At 47.4% G+C, this 25,140-nt stretch overlaps 1 protein-coding gene across 3 annotated transcripts in view; it reads right to left on the reverse strand.

The window, feature by feature from the left end:
* Positions 1-25,140, reverse strand: part of CCNH (cyclin H) — a 40,645-nt gene that overhangs the window by 2,914 nt on the left and 12,591 nt on the right. For 2 of the 3 annotated variants that reach the window (XM_069751359.1, XM_069751376.1), the window contains exons 5-8: positions 23,290-23,453; positions 21,037-21,107; positions 14,977-15,088; positions 8,130-8,265 (exon numbers count right to left, since the gene is read on the reverse strand). In XM_069751359.1, coding sequence (XP_069607460.1) covers positions 8,130-8,265; positions 14,977-15,088; positions 21,037-21,107; positions 23,290-23,453 — 483 coding nt within the window. The remainder of the gene's footprint in view (positions 1-8,129; positions 8,266-14,976; positions 15,089-21,036; positions 21,108-23,289; positions 23,454-25,140) is intronic. The other variant, XM_069751368.1, reaches the window with a different exon arrangement.

Below are 25,140 nucleotides of genomic sequence, written 5' to 3' on the forward strand. Positions count from 1 at the left end.
ATAGTCTGAGAGTCCTTCTTGTGTTTTTTAGCAAACTATGTGGGCTTTCATATGCCTTGCACTGAGGAGAGACATCCGTCAGGCCACTCTGCCATAAAGGCCATACTGGTGGAGGGCTGCAGTGATAGTTGACTTTGTGGAGCTTTCTCCCATCTCCCTACTGCATCTCTGGAGCTCAGCCACAGTGATCTTGGAGTTCTTCTTTACCTCTCTCACCAAGGCTCTTCTCATACGATTGCTCAGTTTGGCTGGACGGCCAGGTCTAGGAAGACTTCTGGTGGTCCCAAACTTCTCCCATTTAAGGATTATGGAGACCACTGTGCTCTTAGGAACCTTGAGTACTGCAGAAATTCTTTTGTAACCTTGGCCAGATCTGTGCCTTACCACAATTCTGTTTCTGAGCTCCTTGGCCAGTTCCTTTGACCTCATGATTCTCATTTGGTCTGACATGCACTGTGAGGTCTTATATAGACATGTGTATAACTTTCCAAATCAAGTCCTATCAGTTTAAAAGGGAAGGTACCGCATTTGTAGATCATTAATAAAATCAATAATAATCAAATAAACCAATTTTTATTTTCGCAAGGGTAACAGGAGAAACTGGACCCCAAAAGTTGTTGTCCAATTAGTCCTGAGTACGCTGATGCTCCATATGTGGGGGTAAACCACTGTTTGGGTGCACGCCAGAGCTCAGAAGGGTGGGAGCACCATTTGACTTTTTGAGCGCAAAATTGGCTGTCGCGTTTGGAGACCCCCTGATGTACCTAAACAGTGGAAACCCCCCCAATTCTAGCTCCAACCCTAACCCCAACACACCCCTAATCCCAACCCTAACCCCAATACACCCATAACCCTAATCCCAACGCTAACATTTAGCCTAATCCCAAACAACCCTAATGCCAACCCTAATCCCAACCCTAACCCTAACTTTAGCACCAACCCTAACCGGAAAATGGAAAGCATTAAGCTACTTACTGGTAGCGGCATTTCTCGGAGGCCCATGACAGCATGACGAGAGAGGGGATCCTCCGCCCATTAGGAACAGGAAACCTACAGATACAAAAGGGCGGTACCTCTCCCTTGCCTCAGTTGTATTTCAGAGTCTTGAGAGGACTACCGCGGTTAGTGGTACACAAAAATATACACTATATACAGATTATATACAAAATATCAGACATCTATTGGGACTGGTATCATATTGTGAAACATATACATTTATAGGGAGTGCAACCCCCACGTGAATAGGGAGGGAACTAAGGGTGCTGTCATGGGCCTCCGAGAAATGCCGCTACCAGTAAGTAGCTTAATGCTTTACTCTGACTCCCATGACAGCACGACGAGAGAATTACAGAGATGTAAGCTTCCTTAGGGAGGGACTATGGCCTGTAGCACCTTTAACCCGAATGTGAGATCAGAGGAAGCCCCCAAATCCAACCTATAGTGCTTAAAGAAGGTGGACGGGGATGACCATGTGGCCGCCTTACATATCTGGTCGATTGATACTCCAGACTTTTCCGCCCAGGATGTAGCCATGGCCCTGGTTGAATGCGCCCTCAGATTCTGCGGAGCCGGACCTCCACCTGCATTGTAAGCCAAAGAGATAGCCTCCCTAATCCACTTTGCTAGTGTGTACTTTGATACCCTAAGTCCCTTTCTAGGGTTTTGGAAAGATAAAAACAACGCATCATCTTTCTTCCATGTGTCAGTAATAGAGATGTATTCTAGCAGGCATCTCCTAACATCTAATGTATGGAGTAGTTCTTCTTTAGGGTTGGAGGGATTGGGAAGGAAGGATGGTAAAACTATCTCCTGTGTCCTGTGAAACCGTGATGACACTTTTGGTAAATAGGCTGGGTCCGGTCTGAGGATTACTCTGTCTGGTAGAAACTCTGTATAAGGGGATACCCTGGAGAGCGCTTGTATGTCCCCAACTCTACGGGCAGATGTAATTGCCACAAGAAAAGCTGTCTTAAGAGATAGGGCCTTAATTGAAGCTGATTGTAAAGGTTCAAACGGCTCTCTAGTCAATGCTGACAGTACTAGGTTGAGATCCCAAGGAATAGATCTATCTTTATGTATGGGTCTAGATCTAATAGATGCTTTAATGAACCTTGAGATCCAATAATTATTGGCGATGTTACATGAAAATAGAGCCCCTAGGGCCGAGACCTGTACCCTTAGAGTACTAGTGGATAGATCTAGCTCTAAGCCTTTTTGCAGAAATTCTAAGATTTGTTTTATAGGTAATCTCTCTTCTAAATTAAAATCAGAAGAGGCCAGAAATTTCCGCCAGGTTCTAACGTAAATTGTTGTGGTTATTTGCTTTCTACTTTTCATAAGGGTCTCAATTAGACTCGGGGAGAACCCTTTGCTTTTTAGCAACGCCCTTTCAAAATCCATGCCGTTAAATGGTGATTCTTTACTTGAGGATGACTGATCGGACCCTGGTAGAGCAGATCTGGAATGTCCGGAAGTACCCAGGGGTCCTCCACTGACATGATCCTGAGCCAAGTGAACCAGGCCCTTCTGGGCCAGAATGGGGCAATCAATATAACTCTGGCCCGATCTTCTCTTATCTTCCTGACTACTAGGGGTAACAGGCCTAGTGGAGGAAATGCATACGCCAGTTGAAAATCCCATTTGATCAGAAAAGCGTCTACCGTCAGAGGATTTTCCCTGGGATTTAGGGAACAAAATTTTGTTGTCTTCCGGTTGTCCCTGGTAGCAAATAAATCTACTTCTGGATGTCCCCATTTGTGGACGATCTGATCGAACACGCAATGGTTTAGGGACCACTCCCCTTGTCTCAAGGTGTTGCGGCTTAGAAAGTCCGCTTTGATGTTTTCTTTTCCTCTTATGTGTAGAGCGGTTAGGGATAAGAAGTGATTTTCTGCTGTCTGGAACAGACGATCCGCCACTCTCATCAGTGACTCGGAATGAGTTCCACCCTGATGATTTATGTATGCGACTGCCACCTGGTTGTCCGATAGGATCTTGACATGATGACCCTGCAGATATATGAGGAATTTTTTCACTGAAAGCTCTACTGCCATTAACTCTTTCTGGTTGGAGGAGGCTGATGTTAGGGGAGGGGACCATAGACCCTGAACCATCATGTCATCCATGTGTGCTCCCCAACCCGAAGGGCTAGCATCTGTTGTTACAACACGTGTTACCTGTGACACCCAGGGAACTCCCGCTGATAAGTTTTCACTGTCTAGCCACCACCTAAGAGATGTGAGTGCTTTTGGACCTAAGGTAATCTGATTCTGCAGGGACCCCTGTAAGATTCTATCATTAACCAGCACCTCGGATTGTAACGGTCTGGTGTGCAACTGGGCCCAACGGACGGCGGGAATGCAAGAGGTTAAAGAACCCAATAGTGACATAGCCTGTCTAAGGGTCATGGATGGCTTATCAATTGCCCTAGACACCTGTTGTTGGATATGTAACAACTTGTCGGGTGGAAGACAACACTGTTGGGATTCTGAGTTTAACAATAGTCCCAAAAATCTTTGTATTTTCTGGGGCTGTAAACGAGATTTTTCGTAATTTACGATCCACCCCAGATGCTCAAGTTTGGATGTGGCTGTCTCTAGCTGAGAACGGCAATGGTCTGCAGAGCTCCCTACTATAAGAAAGTCATCCAAGTAGGGAATAATTAGGATGTCAGACTCTCGTAAGTGCGCCATGACTTCGGCCACTAACTTTGTAAACACCCTAGGAGCTGCTGATAAGCCGAAGGGAAGAGCTCTGAACTGGAAATGGCGAATCTGGCCCCCCATTGACACAGCTACTCTCAGGAATCTCTGGAAGTGTTCATGTATTGGAACATGATAGTATGCATCTTTTAGATCTACAACTACCATGAAACAGTGATTAAACAACATTTTTATTGCTGAATTGATTGTTTCCATTTTAAATGATTCATTGACCAGGAACTCATTAAGACATTTGAGATTAATGATCGTTCTAAAAGATCCGTCTGGTTTCTTAATCAGAAAAAGAGGAGAATAAAATCCCCTTCCTCTTTCTGATTCCGGAATTTCAATCAGCACGTTCTTGGAACATAAGTTGATAACCTCTGCTTCCAGGGCTGCTTGCTCAAGGGGGGAGGAACGTAAAGGGGTTAATTTAAATTTTTCACGAGGCCAGTGATTGAAGTCCAGTTTTAGACCTTCAGTAATGATGCCTCTGACCCATTTACTGTTTGTAATGTCAAGCCAAGCTGAAGAGAATGCTGACAGTCTACCCCCCACAGGGATCGCTAGTCATTGGTCTGTTTTTTTCTGATCCTTTGAGGAACGGCGAAACATATAGCCCGTACCTCTACCGCGTCTGTCTTCCCATCTGAAACTTTCTCTAGTGGGAGAGGACCCTCGTTTCTTCCCGCGACCAAATCTCCTTCGATTGAACGGCCGGCGGTAAGATGAATATAGATTGTGGAATTTCTTTTGGTCATCCCCTGCTTTTTCCAACAACTCGTCCAGAGTTGGACCGAAGAGGTATTGTCCTTCACACGGAATGGCGCAGAGCTTGGTTCTAGACTGAATGTCACCTGACCAGCATTTCAGCCACAAGGCCCTGCGAGCCGCGTTGGATAGTACTGCCGCTCTAGCCGCCATTCTGACAGAGTCCACCGATGCGTCCGATAGGAAGGCTGCAGCATTCTGGATGGTCGGTAGAACCTTCAGAATAGTGTCCCTGGATGCACCGTCCTTAAGCTGAGACTCTAACTGATCTAGCCAGACCATTAATGATCTGGCCGTACATGTTGCCGCCACGGCTGGTCTGAGAGATCCAGCCGCCATCTCCCAGGTACCTTTAAGGAATATATCTGCCTTTCTGTCCAGAGGATCCTTGAGGGTCCCCATATCCTCAAAGGGTAATGAGGCTTTCTTTGACGCCTTTGCAACAGCCGCGTCCAATTTAGGAGCTTTATCCCATGTATCCACAACCGGATCGTCAAAGGGATACCTGCGTTTTAATGCTGGTGGTAAGGCCCCCTTTTTTTCTGGTTTCTTCCATTCTCTAAGGATCAAGTCCTGAATCTTTTCGTTTACCGGGAAAGATCTATGTTTTTTACGATCAAGTCCGCTAAACATCATCTCCTGTTTCGAGGGTTGTGATTTAGGTTCCTCTATACCCATGGTGCCTCTAACTGATTTGACAACTTTGTCGATTTTATCCAAGGGTAGACAGAATCGTCCTGACTCCTCATCTGATGAAGAGGAGAGAGGACTGGAGAGATAGGAATTTTCCTCTCTTTCTTCCTCTGAAGAATTAGAGTCCATGAGAGTCCTATGCTTTGAGCCTTCCGCTTGGGATAGGGACCGTAGTGATTCCCTTACTTCCAGCCGGATCATTTCCCTCAGATTTGCCGGAGTTACGGACTCTTCTACTACCTAGGGGAGGACAATATAGGAGATAACTAATATCTGACCTAATGTCACTACCACCAACCCGCTCCTGTAGACCTCACCGTCTGCTGTATACAGGGGGCACATAATTTTTTTGAACAAGAGTCAGGTAGAGGGACTCCACAGAGGGCACATTCCTTATGTTTAGACTTTCCCGTACTCTTCTTCCCCTGGAATGATAAAGTATAAGGGGCCCGCGTCACAGAGTGAACTTTCACGTAGATCACTTACCCGTGCGCCAAAGTAAAGTACCGGAATCCGAGGGGTTTCTTTAGTCGAAGCTCTGGATCCTTGTTCGGAAGAGCTCTTACGACTGGGCTGGTCGCCTCTATCCTTCTGTTTGGGCTTCTGACGTACCTCGTCTGGCAGCTGCTGCTGCTCACCACCACTCTCCATGACGAAATGCGACCAAAAGCAGGGATCTAACATCTCCACCTGCATAAATACCCCTTGGATCCGGTCAGCAGATGGGCCAGCGCTGTCCCTATTGGTCCAGGATACAGCAGAGGGCAGGAGATCTTGCGGTCAAAACCGGCACACAGACGCGATGGGCGCCGCCATCTTGGAACGACTGCGCATGCGCAGACGTCCGGCGACCCGGAAGCGGCCGCTAACCCCGCCCCCTTACGTCACTGCACCCGGAAATGCTCCAGCACGCGCTGAGAGCTGTGCAGGACGCCGGGGATTGAGCGCAGCGCTCCGGGAGCTCACCCACACACCTGAGCCCGGCACCCGCAGCCACACCATACCGCTGCACCACCAATGGGAATACTTACCTGCGCCGGCGCTGATGGAGGCAGGAAATCCTCCGGACTCCGCTCCCTGCTGCGAACGCCACTGCCGTGAAATCCAGCAAGGACCACCGTGGCGTCTCCAGGGATCTCCGCACCGGCCGAGGTAGGAGACCCCCCCGCTACCGTATTCGGCCGGCCGGCCTGGGCTCCTTCTGTAGGCATCCGTCCCCTTCAGGAACAGGAAACCAACTGAGGCAAGGGAGAGGTACCGCCCTTTTGTATCTGTAGGTTTCCTGTTCCTAATGGGCGGATCCCCTCTCTCGTCGTGCTGTCATGGGAGTCTGAGTAAATACACACTTTTTTTTTTATTTTATTGTTTTTTCCTAACAACTAAGGGGGTGATGAAAGTGTGGGGGGTTATTTATTATTTTTTCTATTTTGATCATTGTGATAGGATCTCACAGTGACCAAAATAAAACAAGAGGAAGAATCTTCCTCTGCCGGCTGGCAGATCACGGCGGGCGCACTGCGCATGCGCCTGCCATTTTCTCCCCGAAGGAAGAAGCCAGCGGCCAGGAGGGGACACAGGAGGACCCAGGGACACCGGTGTAAGCATAACAGGGTCCCCGATCCCCCTATTTCTCTGTCCTCTGATGTGCGATTTTTTTTTGCGGTCGCCGGTAAACGGTTAATTACCAGCGATCGCAAAACAGGGGTCGGTAAAAACCGACCCGATCATGCTCTTAGGGGTCTCGGCTACCCCCAGCAGCCGAGACCCCACAGATCTGCCGGGGTCCAGGAAAAAGATGGCTGCGCCCATCGAGAAATTAAATTGGAAATTGCTTTTTTTTTTTTGCGGCCGCCAGTAAACGGTTAATTATTGGCGATCGCAACCCAGGGGTCGGTAAAAACCGACCCGAATCTTGTTCTCTGGGGTCTCTGCTACCCCCGGCAACTGAGACCCCAGAGAAAATACGACTCTGGGGGGCGCTATACTCTTTTTCCACAGCGCCGTTAATTAAAGGCGTTGTGGTTTAAGTACCCTTAACTGCTGCCGTTAAAAGGCGTATCGGCGGTCGTTAAGGGGTTAAAAATTGAAAGGGGTCTGAATACTTAACGTACCCACTGTACATTTCTTGAGGGGTCTAGTTTCCAAAGTAGGGTCACTTGTGGGGGGTTTCCACTGTTTAGGCACATGACAACTGCAAATAACTCCAGGAAATTTTACATTCAAAAAGTCAAAAGATGCTCCTTCCCTTCCAAGCCCTGCCGTGCGCCCAAACAGTTTTCTCCCTCATATTGGGTATTGGTGTACTCAGGAGAAATTGCACAACAAATTGTATAGTGCAATTTCTCCTGTTACCATTATAAAAATGAAAAATTTGGGCCTAAAAACATTTGTGGGGAAAATTTGATTTTTTTTTATTTTTACGGCTCAACATTATAAACTTTTGTGAAGCACCTGGGGGTTCAATGTGCTCACCACACATCTAGATCAGTTCCCTGAGGGGTCTAGTTTCCAAAATGGTCACTTGTGGGGGATCTTCACTGTTTAGGCAGAGGCTCTCCAAACGTAACATGGTGTACGTCAATTGTTCCAGAAAATTTTGCAGTCTAATGGTGCTCCTTCCCTTCGGAGCTCTGCCATGCACCCAAAGAGTGGTTTTCTCCCACATATGGGGTATCGGCATACTCAGGAGAAATTACACAAGTTTTGGGGTCCATTTTTCCTGTTACTCTTGTCAAAATAAATTTAGATCTGAAGTAAATTTTTTGTGAAGAAAAAAAAAAGTTCATTTTTTTCCCCCTTTGGAGTATTTTACATAGGATAATTAAAAAAATATATATCCATCTATCTGGTCTCAGAGGAACATCACCACATGACAAGTTACACCAAGTCATTACTTAATATAAAAAAAATTAGACCAAAATACTGAAGCAGTGTGTGAAAAATAGGGATTTTTGTGTTACTCACCGTAAAATCCTTTTCTCCGAGACGCTCATTGGGGGACACAGGACTGTGGGTGTATGCTTCTGCCGCCAGGAGGCTGACACTAAGTAAACTTGAAAAAAAGTTAGCTCCTCCTCCGTCGTATACACCCTGACACTGGCTACCGGAGAATCCAGTTTGGTGCAAAAGCAGTAGGAGAACAAAAACACGAGAAATAATATAACAACATAAATACAGAAAACTTATGTCTAGAAAAGATCCTACTGACTAATGAAATCAGATATAGCCAAAGCAGCCAACAGGCTACCAGGGAGGGAGCCGTGTCCCCCAATGAGCGTCTCGGAGAAAAGGATTTTACGGTGATTAACACAAAAATCCCCATTTCTCCTTCGCCTAATTGGGGGACACAGGACTGTGGGATGTCCTAAAGCAGTCCCTGGATGGGAAATTAACTCACCAGCAATAAACATCCAGATAACGGTTGTCTATAAATGCTCCACTGCCGCTTGAAGAATTCTTCTACCCAGACTCGCATCTGCAGAGATCTGGGAGTGAACATTATAATGTTTGGCAAAAGTATGCTCTAGTGGAATGAGCCTTGATTCCAGCTGGATCCATCACGCCCTTGGCGCGATAGGCCTCCTGAATGGTCGCCCGTATCCTCCTGGCCAGGGTAGATTTTGAGGCCGCGCATCCCTTCCTGCGACCCTCCGTGAGGACAAACAGAGCATCTGTCTGGCGAAAAGGGGCCGTACGGGAAATGTATCTCCTCAGCGCTCTTATCAGGTCCAATGTATGGAGAGCTTTTTCTACACGGTGCGTAGGCGGCGGACAAAAAGAGGGCAGAACAATATCCTCATTAATGTGGAATGAGGAAACCTTCGGCAAAAAGGAAGGCACTGGTCTGAGTACTACCTTGTCCTGATGAAAACGTAGAAAGGGAGTACGACAGGAGAGGGCTGCCAGCTCTGATACCCGCTCTATGGAAGTTATGGCCACTAAAAATACAACTTTCCAAGAAAGGAACGTTAAGGAAATATCCTGATGAGGCTCAAAAGGAGCTTCCTGCAAAGTCCTTAAGACCAAATTAAGGTCCCAAGCTTCCAAAGGAGTCCTACAAGGAGGGACCTTATGAGCGACTCCCTGGAAAAAAAGTTCTGACCTGACGGTTAGTAGCAATCCTGCGCTGAAAAAGGACCGATAAGGCCGAAATCTGCCTTTTAAGAGTACTTGGAGCAAGCCCCGAATCCAGGCCTGCTTGAAGAAAGGCTAGAATGTTTGGGACCGAAAAACGCAGAGGAGGCAGCCCGCGCTCTCTACACCAAGAAAGGAAAACTTTCCAAGTGTGATAGTAAATTCTGGCCGAAACAGTTTTACGGGCACTGATCATGGTATTTGCTACCTCTTGGGAGAACCCTGCCTGAGTTAAAACCCAAGATTCAACAGCCAGGCCGTCAAACGTAGGACCCCTGAGTTCTGGTGGTAGATCGGCCCTTGAGATAGAAGATCCGGCCGATCGGGGAGCCGCCATGGAACCCCGGTGAGAAGCTGTACTAGGTCCGCATACCAGGTCCGTCGTGGCCAATCCGGGGCAATCAGAATAGCAGGTACTCTTTCGGACTTGATTTTCTTGATTACCCTTGGTAGCAGTGCCAGAGGAGGGAACAGATGAGAGAGATGAAATTGGTTCCAAAATAGTACTAGCGCATCCACGGCGATTGCCTGTGGGTCTCTGTACCGGGAGACAAATCTGGGTACCTTGGCATTCCCCTTGGACGCCTTTAGATCCACGTCCGGAGTCCCCCAAAGATGACATATCTGCAGAAATACCTCGGGATGGAGAGACCATTCCCCGGACGCTAGACCCTGACGGCTTAGGAAATCTGCCGCCCAGTTTTCTTCGCCCGGAATGTGGACTGCTGAAATCACTGAGTGATTTTTCTCTGCCCAGAGCAGTATTTGTTTTACTTCCTGCATGGCTGCCTTGCTGCGGATGCCCCCCTGGTGATTTATGTAGGCCACCTCTGTGGCTTTGTCCGATTGAATTCGGACAGGGCAACCCATCAGAAGATGGTGGAAATGTTGCAAGGCTAGCCGAACTGCTCGAATCTCTAAGAGATTGATGGGGAGGACTGATTCCTGAGGAGACCAGCGCCCCTGAGCTGTGTGGTGAAAAAACACTGCTCCCCAACCCAGGAGACTGGCATCTGTTGTGACCACTAGCCAATTGGTTGGGGGAAAGGGCTTCCCCCTGAGTAGGGATGAGCTGTTTAGCCACCAAGAGAGGGCCTGCCTGACCTGGAGAGACAACCGAAATCTGCGGTTGAGGGAGAGTGGATTCCTGTTCCACACTGCTAGGATTGCCTGTTGGAGAGGTTGAAGATTAAGCTGTGCAAATGGAACTGCCTCTATAGTTGCAACCATCTTTCCCAACACCCTCATGCAGGTCTGGATCGTATGAGAGTATGGTTGCTGAAGATTCCTCACTTCCCGCCGAAGGGCTGGGACCTTGTCCTGGGGAAGGATTGATAGGGCTCGAGAGGTGTCGAAGATCAAGCCTAGAAATGAGATCCTCCGAGATGGTTGTAGGGATGACTTCCTTAAATTTACTAGCCAACCTAGACGAGAAAGGGTGTCTAGAGCGATGCCGACATTTTCCCTGCAAGATTGAAAAGTCGGCCCCTTGATCAGAAGATCGTCTAGGCATGGCAAGACCACTATGCCCCAGGAGTGCAGAATAGACACCACAGTCGACAGGACTTTTGTGAACACCCTGGGAGCGTAGGCCAGCCCGAAGGGTAAAGCCGAGAACTGGAAGTGTAGATTGTCTAAGGCAAACCGGAGGAAAAATGGGAACATGTAGGTAGGCATCCTGAATGTCTATTGAGGCCAAGAACTCTCCCTTTTCCAGAGAGGCGATGACTGACCGGAGTGATTCCATCCGAAAGTGACGAACGGGGACAAACCTGTTTAAGAGTTTTAGATCTAGAATAGGCCTTACTGTTCCATTCTTTTTGGGTACTACAAAAAGATTGGAATAAAATCCTTGAAACCTTTCCTCCCTTGGAACAGGAGAAATGACTCCGCTGAGATGAAGGGATTCTATGGAATTGTACAGGTCTTGTCGGAGGGACTCGGACCTGGGAAGACGGGATGAGAAGAACCGGGGAGGAGGCAGACGGACCAGCTCTATCTTGTAACCTGAAGACACGAGCTCTCCCACCCACTGGTCGTGGATTACCTGAAGCCAGACCTGGCGAAACAAAAGTAGACGTCCGCGTACTCTGTTGGAGACACTCCGAGGAGGCCTCCAGTCACTTGGCCGAAAACCTTTGAGTCCTAGATCCTCTGGATCTAGCTGACTGGGAACGCATTCTTCCCCCCTGGTTGGCCGTATAGGAGACTCGATTGTCTCGGTCCTGATTGGGTCGACCCTGCGCAGCAGAGCCCGATGCTGGGGCCCATCTAGCATTGAGAAAGAGTCTGAAACGGGCCTGAAATTGGCGACGAAAAGGCCGTCTAATCCTCTGCTGAGAAAGAAACTTACTCTTCCCTCCTGTGGAGTCAGAAATAAGCTGATCCAGCTTCTCTCCGAACAAGCAACCTCCCTGATACAGTAGGGTTGTTAGCGATTTCTTAGAGGTAGAGTCAGCCCGCCATGTTCTTAACCAAAGAGCCCTTCTAATAGCAATAGTGTTAGCCGCAGAGGCACAATCTGCAGCATCTAAGGATGCATTAATCAGATAGCTACCAGCCAGTGCAATCTGAGATGACATTTCCGCCAATTCTGCCGACAAATCACCTTCTTGAAGAGCCTTTGTTAAAGACTCTGACCAAGACATCATAGCCTTGGCAACCCCAGTTGCCGCAAAAGAAGGAAAAAGTGTTGAACTTGAAGCCTCAAAAACGGAACGAGCCAAGTTCTCTATAAGACGATCCGTAGGGTCCTTAATCGGCGAGCCATCAGGGAGAGATAGCAACATGTTGGAGGCTAAACCGGACACCGGAGGATCCACCGAAGGATTTTCTGCCCAATTACTACAAAGTTCAGTAGCAAAGGGATACCTAGCCTTCAGAGCTCTTTGCCCCGAAAAACTCTTGTCCGGATGCTCCCGGTTACGCCAAATCAGGTCCTTAAACTCAGGGTGAGAGGAAAACACCCTATAGGCCCGTTTGGCCTGCTTAAATGAGACCTTATGATCTGGGGATGAGGAGAGCTCATCCTCTATCCCCAGGGACTGATTGAGGCTGTCAATCAGGCTACCTACCAACTCCTGAAACCCAGGATTCTCAAAATTAAGGGACCCCTCTGATTGTCTCAACTTCCCCACTCTCTGCTGGGGAAGGAGAACGTGATATGGAACTCAAGGATGCAGAAGCACCTGAGGGCCTAGGCGACGCAGTGCGAATCCGCTTTCCACGCGTATGTCTAGTGCGAGCACGGCCCCTGCAGGCCGAAGGCTCCTGAGACCCTGAGGCCCGCTCCGAGACAGATGGACTGCTGGTCCTGACTGCCGGGCTCTGAAGGGATTTGATTGCTTCAGTAAGGGATGCCATGGATTGCGACAAGGACGTAACCCATTCCGGCGGAACTGTCCCAGCCTCTGCTTGAGGGGCAGGAGTCGGAGAGATTGCTGGGGAGCTGACAGGGGGGCTCCTGGGCGCGTTCAGAGTCGCAGGCCTCGCAGAGACGATTACTCTGGGCGTGCGGGAATGGGGCACGACAAGCCACACAACCGGTATATAGGACCGTCTGAGTTTTAACCCTTCTAGACATAGTGATCCGTAAAGCTATACCCAGGGCTTGAGACTGGGAAAAAAATAATGCTTCTGCCAGCTGGAGGGAGAAGCACTTACCCCAGTCCTGTGTCCCCACGATTACAGCGACGGATCTGGACGCACGATGCGGAGCCATATGAGCTACCTTTTGTCCCCAGCAGACCTAAAGGGGGCGGGACCGCCATGAAACGAAGCGGCCTGTAGTAGGCCTGAAGCCGGGGCCTCGATTTTTCCCCTCTCCTGGTCCTGAGAGAGGAAAAGGCGGAACCGGAAGTGGACACGTGGAGGGGGCGGGGCCTCACAGCGCGGTCTGCTGGGCGGAAGTCTGGGCCATGAGTTACCCGGAAGTTTCCCCACGCCTGCTGGAGGCTTAGGCAGAGCCTGCAGCATCTGGAAAGACAGCGGCGCCGGCCTCACCATATCGCCGCAGTGCCGGCCGCCGAGATGGAAAAACCGCGCCAGCGGCACCACACTCCTGCAGAGCCGGAAGCACCAGCACCGCCGCAGAGAAAATACCGCAGCGCCTGCTGATAAGGAGGTGCGCCAGGCAAAAACGCATCAAAAAGATGCATTGCGCCGTGTCAGGAGCCCCCCAGAATATATCCAGCGAGGGGGAAGCAAATGACGGTGCAGGAACCCTATCTCCATTATCTACCCAGGATAAGGAGAGGGACCGTCCATCACCATAGCAGAGCAGGGGTGTAGGAATCGGGGGGGGAGGGGGAAAAAAAAAAAAAAAATCACACGGACATCTAAGGGCACCTACAGCCTGGGGTCTACTACCTCAGGGTGGTCAGGGCCAAGTCCGGTGAAGAATCCCACGTAGCAGGAAAGGATATGTGGAAAGATCACACGCGCTTGCCCGTTGATGGTTTGGGGAGATCGGACCCTCAAAAAGGTCCGTCTCCCCCTCAATCCATAGATGTTGAAAATAGGGTCCAAAGGATCAGGACCTGGAGGTGTGCCTCCTTGAGAAACTAAGCATAAACTGGATTCTCCGGTAGCCAGTGTCAGGGTGTATACGACGGAGGAGGAGCTAACTTTTTTTCAAGTTTACTTAGTGTCTGCCTCCTGGCGGCAGAAGCATACACCCACAGTCCTGTGTCCCCCAATGAGGCGAAGGAGAAATTAAGTGCACCCCATGAATCAATAAGCTTGTAGAACCATCTGTAGTAAGAACTTGGAAGTAATTGTTTTCATATGACTATTAGTCTGTCATAGTCATAGAACAATATTGTATCATACAATTAGGTTCTGTAGAAGGATGTAGATCTGGGGATTTATTATGATGGAATATAGGCTGAACTGGATGGACAAATGTCTTTTTTCGGCCTTACTAACTATGTTACTATGTTACTATCAAATTGCAGCTTTAAAGGGAGTTTTGTCAACACAGAATGACTGTTCAAACCAAGAGCAGGCGCTTGGTGCATGACGGCGGGGTCAACCAGTTGAGAGCACTTTCCCACCATCTCCACCCTTCTCCAGTTCTAGGAAGCCACAGCTGTCAACCAAAGAGGAGTGAATAGAGGGAAAACAAGTAGGTGGGAAGGTGCACATACATATTTGTCAACACCATGATGCTCCGAGCGCCTGTACTTGGTGTGAACATTCTGCACTGATCGTCTCCCTTAGCTGCTTACTGACATCAGCCGCACATGTACGGTGCAAATTGTTAGTGGGTGTATGGAGCAGGCTTATGGAGCAGATAATGGCTGTGAGGCACAACCAGAATCTGTCTCCGAGTCACGGGGGGGGGGGGGGGGAGCGGATCCTGTGACTGTTAACCTCTGGCAGTGGTTTGTGGCACAAAGGTATAGGTATATATATATATATATATATTTTTTTTTTTTTTTTTTTTTTTTTAACACATGCTGCAAACGGGTTTGTTGGAAGTTGATTTTACGTCATTTTAAAAGCCTAAATGAGCAGATGTTTATGTCCCGATACGTAAACTCACAGCATACAAGGAGCTGTAATTCGTATTTCTCTTGTATGTCGAGGGCTTGTTTTTACTCGCTGTACACAAACATACAATGCATTACTATCAGTAGGACATTGGTAAAAATCGAAATATTCTTCTACTACTTACACATTGCCAGCAAAGGAAACGTCACAGCTGTGGCACTTTTCTAATTTCTTCTCAATCATAGCAACTTCTTCCGGTCGGGCAAACTCATATTTCGACACCAGTATCTTTAGCCCTACCACCAGTAGTAATGAAAAGGTTAGAAAATTAAGAAAAACTAGCAGGCATCTTATGTAATAGGAGTTTCATGGAAAGTCAATGCTGTCTCGCTAGGGTACAGTAAGGGGTATAGTATTGGTGCCATATTACGCATATGTACAACACAGATCTGGTGCAGATGGACTCCCATGGAAGTTCAACATATACTTCTCATTTTATGCAGGGAAACACGTTTTTTTTGTTTGTTTTTTTATGAATTCATACAGAATCTGTGGGAGGAAAATATATTATATCATATGGTAAGCTGTATTACAGAGCTATACTCCCCTAGAAACGTAGCATCACAAAGGCAGCATACGGCGGCACAATGACTGTTCATAATACAAAACCGTATATTGGAGTTCTGGACTTTAGGCCCAACATTCACTAAAAACACAACTGCTTATACATTAGCAAAAAAATAGATACATTGAAAAATATAAACTTTAAAGTAAAATAGGGATTTTTGTGTACTCACCGTAAAATGCTTTTCTCTGAGCCAATCATTGGGGGACACAGACCGTGGGTGTATGCTGCTACCACTAGGAGGCTGACACTAAGTGATACAAAGAAAGTTAGCTCCTCCCCTGCAGTATACACCCTCCTGCTGGCTCTCAGCTAACCAGTTCGGTGCAAAGCAGTAGGAGATCAATAACAACATATGAGGATATAGCATGTCACATTATATATATGAGAGTATAGCATGTCAAATTATAAAACAAGCACAAGCTAATAATAGGGTGGGAGCTGTGTACCCAAATGATTGGCTCGGAGAAAAGGATTTTACGGTGAGTACACAAAAATCCCTATTTGTCCTACGCCTCATTGGGAGACACAGACCGTGGGACGTCCTAAAGCAGTCCCTGGGTGGGGACAACATCAGATCAGGCCCTGTGTAACCGCTACTTACAAGTGCGACACGGCGGCCTGCAGAGTCCGCCTGCCCAGACTCTGAAAGTCTGAGAATTATAGTGCTTCAAGAATGCCTGCGGACTGGATGAACCCGCAAGCTTGCAATCGTGCTGTGCCGACGCCTGGTGCCTAGAATCCAAGAAACCTCGATAGACAGGGAGATAGATGTCAGCCTAACACGGAAGGATTCCTGGATGGTGTAAAAAATCCACCAAGCTAACATGGCCGATGAAACGGCTAAACCCTTCTTGTAACCGTCAGGAAGCAGTCCTCTTACAGTGAGGTAGCCCAAATAAAGTGTCCAACCTTCGGATGGACGCCGTCCTCGAGACGTACCTACTCAGAGCACTCACCACGTCCAGAATATGGGGAACCCATTCCGTTATGTGGACTGGTGCCGAAAGAGATGAGGGAATTACGAAGCCCTCATAACTGTGGGAGCACAATACCACCTTAGTAACAAGGGATGAGGATTGCCTAAACACAACCTTGCCTTGAAGGTAATAAGGGAAAAAGGTCTGAAAGAACAGAGCAGCTAGCTCCGAAGACTCATCGGGATGAGGAGATCGCAGAGAAAAAAGGACGATGTTCCCTGATAGTAAAGTCTGTCCGGATCAAAAAGGAGTCTACTGTAAGACTCCCAGGATCATTAAGGTCCCAAAGATCTAATGGTATGCGATAGGGAAGAACCACATGTAAAGACTCCCTGCGAGGAAGTCCATATTTGCAGTTTTGCTGCAATAAGACGGAAAAATACTGGTTCAGCAAATGAGAAAAAAACCTGACACGGTCAGTGCGGATCTCCCAGGATCACTGGGGCCCTTCCTGCTTCCGAAAAGATCTCGGAAGTAGTGGAAGAGGGGTAAAGGAAACTGGTACCATGGAAGAACCAGAGCATGAACTGCGATGGCTTTTGGACCTGGAGGCTAAACCATGAACTTAATGTACATTGGCGTTCAGTCTGGATGCCATCCGACCTACATCTGGAGTGCTCCAGAGAAGACGGATCTGATGGAAGACTTCTGGGTGAAGTTCCCACTCACATGAGGCGGGACCCTGACGGCGTCCGCCACCCAGAGTTCTACACCTGAGATGTGTAGTGCCGAGATCACCAGATGATAGATCGTGGCCCAACAGAGAATGTGAGGTAACTCGGCCATGACGCCTGACCGTGAGTACCTGCTAGATGATTGACATATGTAACAGACGTGGGATTGTCCGATTGAATCGGATGGGGTGACCCGCCAGAAAGCACTGGACCTGCTGTAGAACTAGCTGCACCATTCGGATCCCCAGAACAATGATCAGGCGGAGAGGACTGGCATCGGTAGTCACTAATAACTGGGAGAAAGGATCTTCTCTGGATAAGGAAGGAGCTCAGAGACTACCCTCGGAAAGCCTGATTGACCTGCAGAAAACGAGAGGAGCGAAGGAAACCACTTCCATTGTCGTCATCAATTTTTCTCAGAACACTCCTAGCAAATCGAATGGAATGAGGGGATGAGTGATCAAGTGCGCAAGCTCCCTGTTGAAGGGCCACGGCCTTGTCTCAAGGCAGAATCACCAAACTTCTGGAAGATTCCAGGATCATCCTCAAAAACAATATCTGCTGGGCTGGAAATTAAGAAAAAACTTGTCTAAGTTAGCTGCCAGCCCAGGAGAGAGAGGGTATCGCAAGAGATATAGACGACTCAGTGCCGGGCTGGAAGAGCGGCTAGAAAGTCAACCAGATAGGGCAGGACGACCACGCCTCTAGGGTGCAAGAGGAACATGACCATAACCCTTGCGAACAATCTGGGTGCGGTAGCAAGGCCGAAGGACAAGGTTGTGATTTGAAAGAAAATGCTGTTCGCGAAAGGGAAAGCGAAGGAATTTTGAAGAGGGAAAAAACATAGAAATGTGGAGGTAAGCATCCCGAATGTCGGTGGATGCCAGAAACTCCCCCTTTTTTCGTTGAAGTAATGGCTGAGCGGGGGAACTCCATCCGAAGAAGGGGGACCTTGTCAAGCTTGGTAGAAGTTTGAGGTTCAGGGTCGGTCTTACTTTTCGGTCCCCATTTTGGAACCAAGATCCCTTAGATCTAGACCGTCCTGGACAACTGATCCACTGCTGGTTGGGTCTATAGGAAATCAAAATAGTTAAGGTCTCTGACCAAGAGACCATTGCTCTAGCAACACATGCGGCGGCTAAGGGAGGGTAGAGCGCTGAACTGGAGACCGCAAGACGTAACGAACTAGATTTGCTATCTGACAGTCGATTGTATTTTTAATTGATGACTCATTGAGTAGGGATACTGGTAGGTATACCACAGGAGATTCTACCTGGTAATATGTATGCCAAGTGGCAGAATGCACGGCTGCATGCAGAAGGAGGAAAAAACGTCTCTTACTATCACCACTCTCTTTTGACTGTGCGGAGTTAAAATGATGAACCCTCGATCCACCATCCTCTTAACAGGGAAGTGGAGAGGGATCGTCCGCCTTCTTGCATCATTTGCTAAATAGTGGAGATGCAGAGGGTGTGTTTGGACCCCAAAAAGAGAGCCTCTGTACATCTACAGAGTAAGGCTATGTGCACACTTTGCAGATTCCACTGCGGATTTTTCCGCAGCGGAATTGCAAAATCCGCAGTGAAAACCCATCGCGGTTTTTACTGCGGATTTATCGCGGTTTTTACTGCGTTTTCTTCTGCGGATTTTCAACTGCAGTTTTCTATTGGAGCAGCTGAAAATCCGCAGAAAAGAAGTGACATGCTGCGGAATGTAATCCGCAGCGTTTCCGCGCGGATTTTTCTGCAGCATGTGCACAGCGTTTTTTGTTTCCCATAGGTTTACATTGAAATGTAAACTCATGGGAAACTGCTGCAGATCCGCAGCGGTCAAATCCGCTGCGGATCCGCAGCAAAATCCGCAAAGTGTGAATATAGCCTTAAGGTCCCCGGGTGGACAGGGCTGGTTGTCCGGCATTAGGCCTGGCTGTAGAAGAGGATACATGTAGGCGACACTCCATGTGCTTGTCTATTGCTGATGTGGGGAGATCGATGTCCTTTAAAAGGACCCGTTGCCCTTAAGAATCAGACCAGGCATGGCATCTCACGTCTTAGGGAGGGAACACCCCATGTGTTTGCATATTGGCTGAAAAAGGATACCGCACTTGCAGAGGTTTCTGTCCAGTGGATCGCTTATCCAGACGCTACCTGTCCAAGTGAATGGCAGATGCTCTGCGAGGGAGTTTAGTCTCCTCATGAGGGACACTGCGTGATCTAGAGTAGAACCGAAGTCCTCGTCAATCTACAGAGATTGGTTAATGATAAAAATAGGCGAATCCATCCTTTTCTGAAGTTCTGGTGAGTCCAGAACCAAGGCAATATCCGATCCATATTCAGAGACTTGTTCTCAGCTAATCATTGGTGAGGGATCAGGAAATTAAACTTCCGTTTTCTAGATGCCTGTACGTTTCTATAATACTTGCGGCCCCTGCTAGCCGACAGCTTTAAGACCAGAAAATACTGGTCATGCGCCTTTAAGACCGAGGAATACTGGTCATGTGCAGAGTCATTGTGTCCCTTTAATACAAAACCATAGTGTGTGTGTGTGTGTGTGTGTGTGTGTGTGTGTGTGTGTGTGTGTGTGTGTGTGTGTGTGTGTGTGTGTGGACCAAGATGGCCACCGTAGTTGCAGAGGTGGTAAAGTCTCGCAGAGAGCGAGGGGCGCCGATTTGGGGGGGCGGGGCCACACATGATGTGGGCGGAGCCTCGTGACTTCCATGAATAGGCCCAAGCCGGGGCCTAAATTTCTGAGCTATACCAGCGTTGCTGAGGAAAGCGATCGCTCCTGTGCCAGGGAAGACGCGCCAGAAAAGGTGGTTGGAGCCGCCTTAGCGTGCCATAGTGCGGGCGCGGCTTCCGGGATGCGGCCTACACATCGGCCAAAGCCGGGGGCTACATTTTTGCAGCCAGCCGGAGCGTTACCTCAGGGAGGTGGGCCACAGCGAAGCGGAGGCTGCCTGTCAGCATATGAATATTCCTCTGGTGAGGCCCATCGCTGACTGGATCCACTCACCATCGATGCGCATCCCGGCATTGAGCCGCCGCGGATGACTGGGTTTCAGCGCCGAGGAAAGCGCGCGCACTCTACTGTTCTGCTGCAGGTCAGGTGTTGCAGCGTGGACGGTGCAGGGATAGAGGGGTAAACCTCAATCCACCATCCCTTTGTTAGGGAGGTGGAGAGGAACCGTCCGCCTCCTTGTGCCATCCACTTTCACAGTGGTGGGACAGTGGGGGCTGCTCGGACGCCATAGAGAGGGGCCTCTGTACATCCACGGAGTTCAAGCACTCGGGTGGACAGGGCCAGTTGTCCGGAATTAGGCCTGGCTCCAGGAGAGGATACTCAGAGGCGACACTCCATGTGGTCACCTGCTGCTGGTGTGGGGAGATCGGGATTCGAAGGAACCGTCGCCCCTGAAGTGAGCTCAGGCATGGCTTCCAATGTCGCAGGAGAGGAGACGGGGAGGTATACTCCCCGTACCCTCCGCGTATACTGTTGATGATTCGGGGGAGATCGGAACCTTGAAAGGATCCGTCGCCCCCTTCACTCCATTAAAAAATACAAATTTACAGAAAAGTAAAAAATAAAAACATTGGGGTCTGAACCAGACCCAAGTTCTTCCTACAGACACTAAGCAATAATTGGTTAGCTGAGAGCCAGCAGGAGGGTGTATACTGCAGGGGAGGAGAGAACTGTCTTTGTATCACTTAGTGTCAGCCTCCTAGTGGCAGCAGCATACACCCACGGGCTGTGTCCCCCAATGAGGCATAGGAGAAAGCCATAAATTACACCCTTGTTGACAAGCTAGCTAGGTATGAAGGTTGTAGTTAATGATGGCTCCTAAAGACTAGACTACACTGCTTATAAAAGTGTGACATAACTGAACATGGAGGACTGTTATCATCCTATTTATTAAGCTAAATGCAGGAATAAAAAATAAAAACAAAAATGAAAAATGGCCAACTTACGTCTCATTCCATCCAGTAAATGGGTCATGGTTTCTCGATTATCCTTCAGTGACAAACACTCTAATAAATAACTGTAATAAAATAAAATGAAATGTAATGAATTTGTTAAGTGACAGAGTAGAAAAAGGAAAACATCCATGTCTCCCGACATAGGAACACTCACCCGATTGCTCCTACGTTCTCTAAAATGCAGTTTACCTCCCTGATTCTTGTCTCCCCAACATCATCTGTTGGAGGAAATCAGTAGGTCCCAATACAGAGGGTTATAGGCCAATCCCAGCTATATCAATGGGTTCAACTGACTTTAGTCTAATGTGTGTGGAGGCCTTTAATTACTTCTGGACTGCCCCTAGACTCTAAATGTCTGAGAGGTCCACAATTTATTCTGCAGTGACATTGTAAAACATCCATGCAGTATAAGCAGTTTTCAGAAGACCCTGCATCTGTGGGAGTGGAATGCCGCCTGTCAGACACAGCCAAACTCCCCATAGAGAAGGCAAACATAGTTCATGACCTGGTTTGTCTTGTCAATCCTAGTATACATCATGCTAGACCAGCGCCTGTGTATACAGATTAGGCCACTTTCACACTTGCATCGTTTGGCCTCCATCGCAATGCGTCGTTCTGTGCAAAAAACGCATCCTGCAAAGTTGCCCACAGGATGCGTTTTTTGCCCATAGACTTGTATTGCCGATGGATCGCGACGTATGGTCATACGTTGCGTCCGTCGTGCACTGGATGTGTTGTGTTTTGGTGGACCGTTGTATCGAAAAAACGTTCAAGGGAACGTTTTTTTTTTCGTACGTCGGATCCTGCATTTCCTACTGCGCATGTGCGGCCGGAACTCCACCCCCTCCTCCACGGGACTTGACAATGGGAAGCGGATGTATTGAAAAACTGCATCCGCTGCCCACGTTGTGCCGAATTTTCACAACGTCCGTCGGTACGTCACGCCGACGCTTTGCGACGGTCCCGTATTGACGGAAATGTGAAAGAAGCTTTAGAAAGCACTGACAGTGCTTCCCCCTTAGCACCCAGTGGTCACATGATTGCTGGGAGTAGGGCTGGATTTCCCTTGTAACTGGGGCTAATGTACCAGTCCCCCATTACAAAGAAAAATCAGAAATAAAAGAATGCATTAAAATGTTAAAACCTCATCTGGAATACCGTCTCCAGTTCTGGGCACCACATTTTAAAAGAGACATCAAACAACTGGAGCAAGTTCTGAGAAGAGCTACCAGGATGGTGAGCGGACTGTAAAGTATGTCCTACGAGAAATGGTTAAAGCATCTGGGAATGTTTAGCTTGATAAAAAGAAGGCTAAGTGGAGACATAATAGCTGCCTACAGATATCTGAAGGGCTGTCACAGTGTAGAGGGATCATCCTTATTGTCATTTGCACATGGAAACTATCTATAACTCTTTTCTCATGTACAGCACCATGAAATTAATGGTGCTATATAAATAAATAATAATAATATCTTCCAAATAAGACAAGGAGCGGTCCATTTTCTGCAGAATCTCCGATTACAGACTATTAGAATGATGTTGGACTCAGCCATGAGGCCTAACACCAACATTTGGAGATCCAGCATTTCTTATGTAGAGAACTGCTGGAGAGAAGACATCTGGTGGGACAAATCCAGCTGGATCCCCCAAAGCCAACCACTAAAGGAGCTTCAGATGGAAGTCACGTGAAGAGCGCCAAGTGTGTAGACACGGCGAAATCCTGACAGCCAGCTGATACATTGCACACTGTTAGTATTCCACATGCTACACTCCCTGCCAATGTATACATGCCCCAGCCAACCTCTAAAAGCCTTAAAGTAGATTCATCACCAGATTTCACAAATTGCAACGGTTACATTATTACACAGAGCACTTTGACCTGATTGGAAATTTAACAAAGTATTATAAAGCCATTGTGTGGGATTGTAAAGTAAGTGCAACGGTTTAATCAGGTCTAATTTATCTATTTTATAATGTATGTAGTCTTTAATGTGAAGACAGAAGATGTGGTCCTTCACCGGCCCCATTTGTGAACAATCATCACTGAACAAAAAAGGAACCAGGGGCCCCCACAAGGCCTCTCATCCTTAACAAAGGGATCCTAAAACTAAGGTGAGGCAGGGTTATGAACAATTCGATGACTCCCAGTCCTGGAACGCGCTTTGCTCCTCGTAGGCTTGCAGTCAACGACGTTCAGGAAAAAGAAGTTAAATAAAGACGTTACATTCATAACTGTTCTTGTACCTTTCCATATTTATTCCTGCCCTGGACGCGCTGGATAAAACAGCAGTTAGAGCAATTATCGATGGTGTGAACAGCAGGCAGGCATCACTCAGGGCAACCCGCTGCAAAAAGTCATCTGCATTTTTCCTCAATATTTCAGGATTTTCCAGCAATGGATATCGAGTCTGAAAAATGATATATTACAATATAAAACTGATATAAAGGATTAAAAGACTACCTATTCTTACTATGCATCTTAACTATCTCTTGTGAACAAAGTACAAGACGTTTCTTACTTGTTCAAGTCCCAAACTACAAGTCAAAACTGTGTAAAAATATGCAAGTACTAGTAGCATCTTCAAAGAAGAAGTCAGGAGCCCAAGTGTCCAGAAACTCCAGGACAGTCCGTACAAAGGGGACACTTTCTTTGCTCTGTCCGCAAAATATAATGTAAAGCCTCAGATTTTTCTTTAAGCTGAAGAAACGTATACAGATCATTTTGACTGTAATTATACTCTTACAGTTTACAGAGATTGCGGCTGATGTCTTCTGATCAGAATTATGGGCTGCAGACATTGATCACTTATTATAGTCATAATGATTCATTATGGTTTTTCAATGGGTCCATAAAAAATATTGTCAGTCTATGATTATTTAATAAGCTGTCCAGAAAATGTAAAAAGTCAAGTTGGCAACACTGCCCAAGTGCCACTTGTTATATATGAATTATCAGGGGAGAAAACCATAATGCATGGCCTACAAGTCTCCCTGCACACCGTGGCGCTCTTCACAAGGAGAAACTCCATAGACTGAAAGTGAGAGAGTATAGCAGAAGACAGGTTGCACATGATTGCAGTAATGAAGCATTATGGTGTCCCCAATTTGACCACAACATTGGCACGAGACAGGGATTCAACTGAACTTAACTCCGGTCTCTATAGGATACTATAATGATGGAAGTCCGGTTCAGCAGAAGGGCGGGAGATCCCGGTGTTGCCATTCTCTTCAGCCCAAGTCATTGTCAAACTAAGGCCTCACAATTCTGTAGTAGAATATTTTTTTATTGATCCATAATACGAGACCATACTTGGAGGTATGGTAGGAGACCAATGTTATAAAAGGTGCGCACAGGGTTTTTTTTAAATTATTTTCTCTATAGAGTCAGTGAGATAAAATTTTTCAGTCAGTATCATCAGGTGGTGCCCTATTAAAGGGGTCCCCCGTTTTATAAAGTGAAAATATGTCATAACTTTATGAGCAGTGGGGGGGGGAGAGGGGACAACAACCTGTGACTCCAGAGATTGAGAATGAAAGGTCTGCAGTTAGTTCCCCCCTTCTCCATCTATAATATGCTCTTACAGTGGGGCAAAAAAGTATTTAGTCAGTCAGCAATAGTGCAAGTTCCACCACTTAAAAAGATTAGAGGCGTCTGTAATTTACATCATAGGTAGACCTCAACTATGGGAGACAAACTGAGAAAAAAAAAATCCAGAAAATCACATTGTCTGTTTTTTTAACATTTTATTTGCATATTATGGTGGAAAATAAGTATTTGGTCAGAAACAAACAATCAAGATTTCTGGCTCTCACAGACCTGTAACTTCTTCTTTAAGAGTCTCCTCTTTCCTCCACTCATTACTTGTAGTAATGGCACCTGTTTAAACTTCTTATCAGTATAAAAAGACACCTGTGCACACCCTCAAACAGTCTGACTCCAAACTCCACTATGGTGAAGACCAAAGAGCTGTCAAAGGACACTAGAAACAAAATTGTAGCCCTGCACCAGGCTGGGAAGACTGAATCTGCAATAGCCAACCAGCTTGGAGTGAAGAAATCAACAGTGGGAGCAATAATTAGAAAATGGAAGACATA

Source organism: Ranitomeya imitator, chromosome 1, assembly GCF_032444005.1.
Source record: "Ranitomeya imitator isolate aRanImi1 chromosome 1, aRanImi1.pri, whole genome shotgun sequence".
NCBI lineage: Eukaryota > Metazoa > Chordata > Amphibia > Anura > Dendrobatidae > Ranitomeya > Ranitomeya imitator.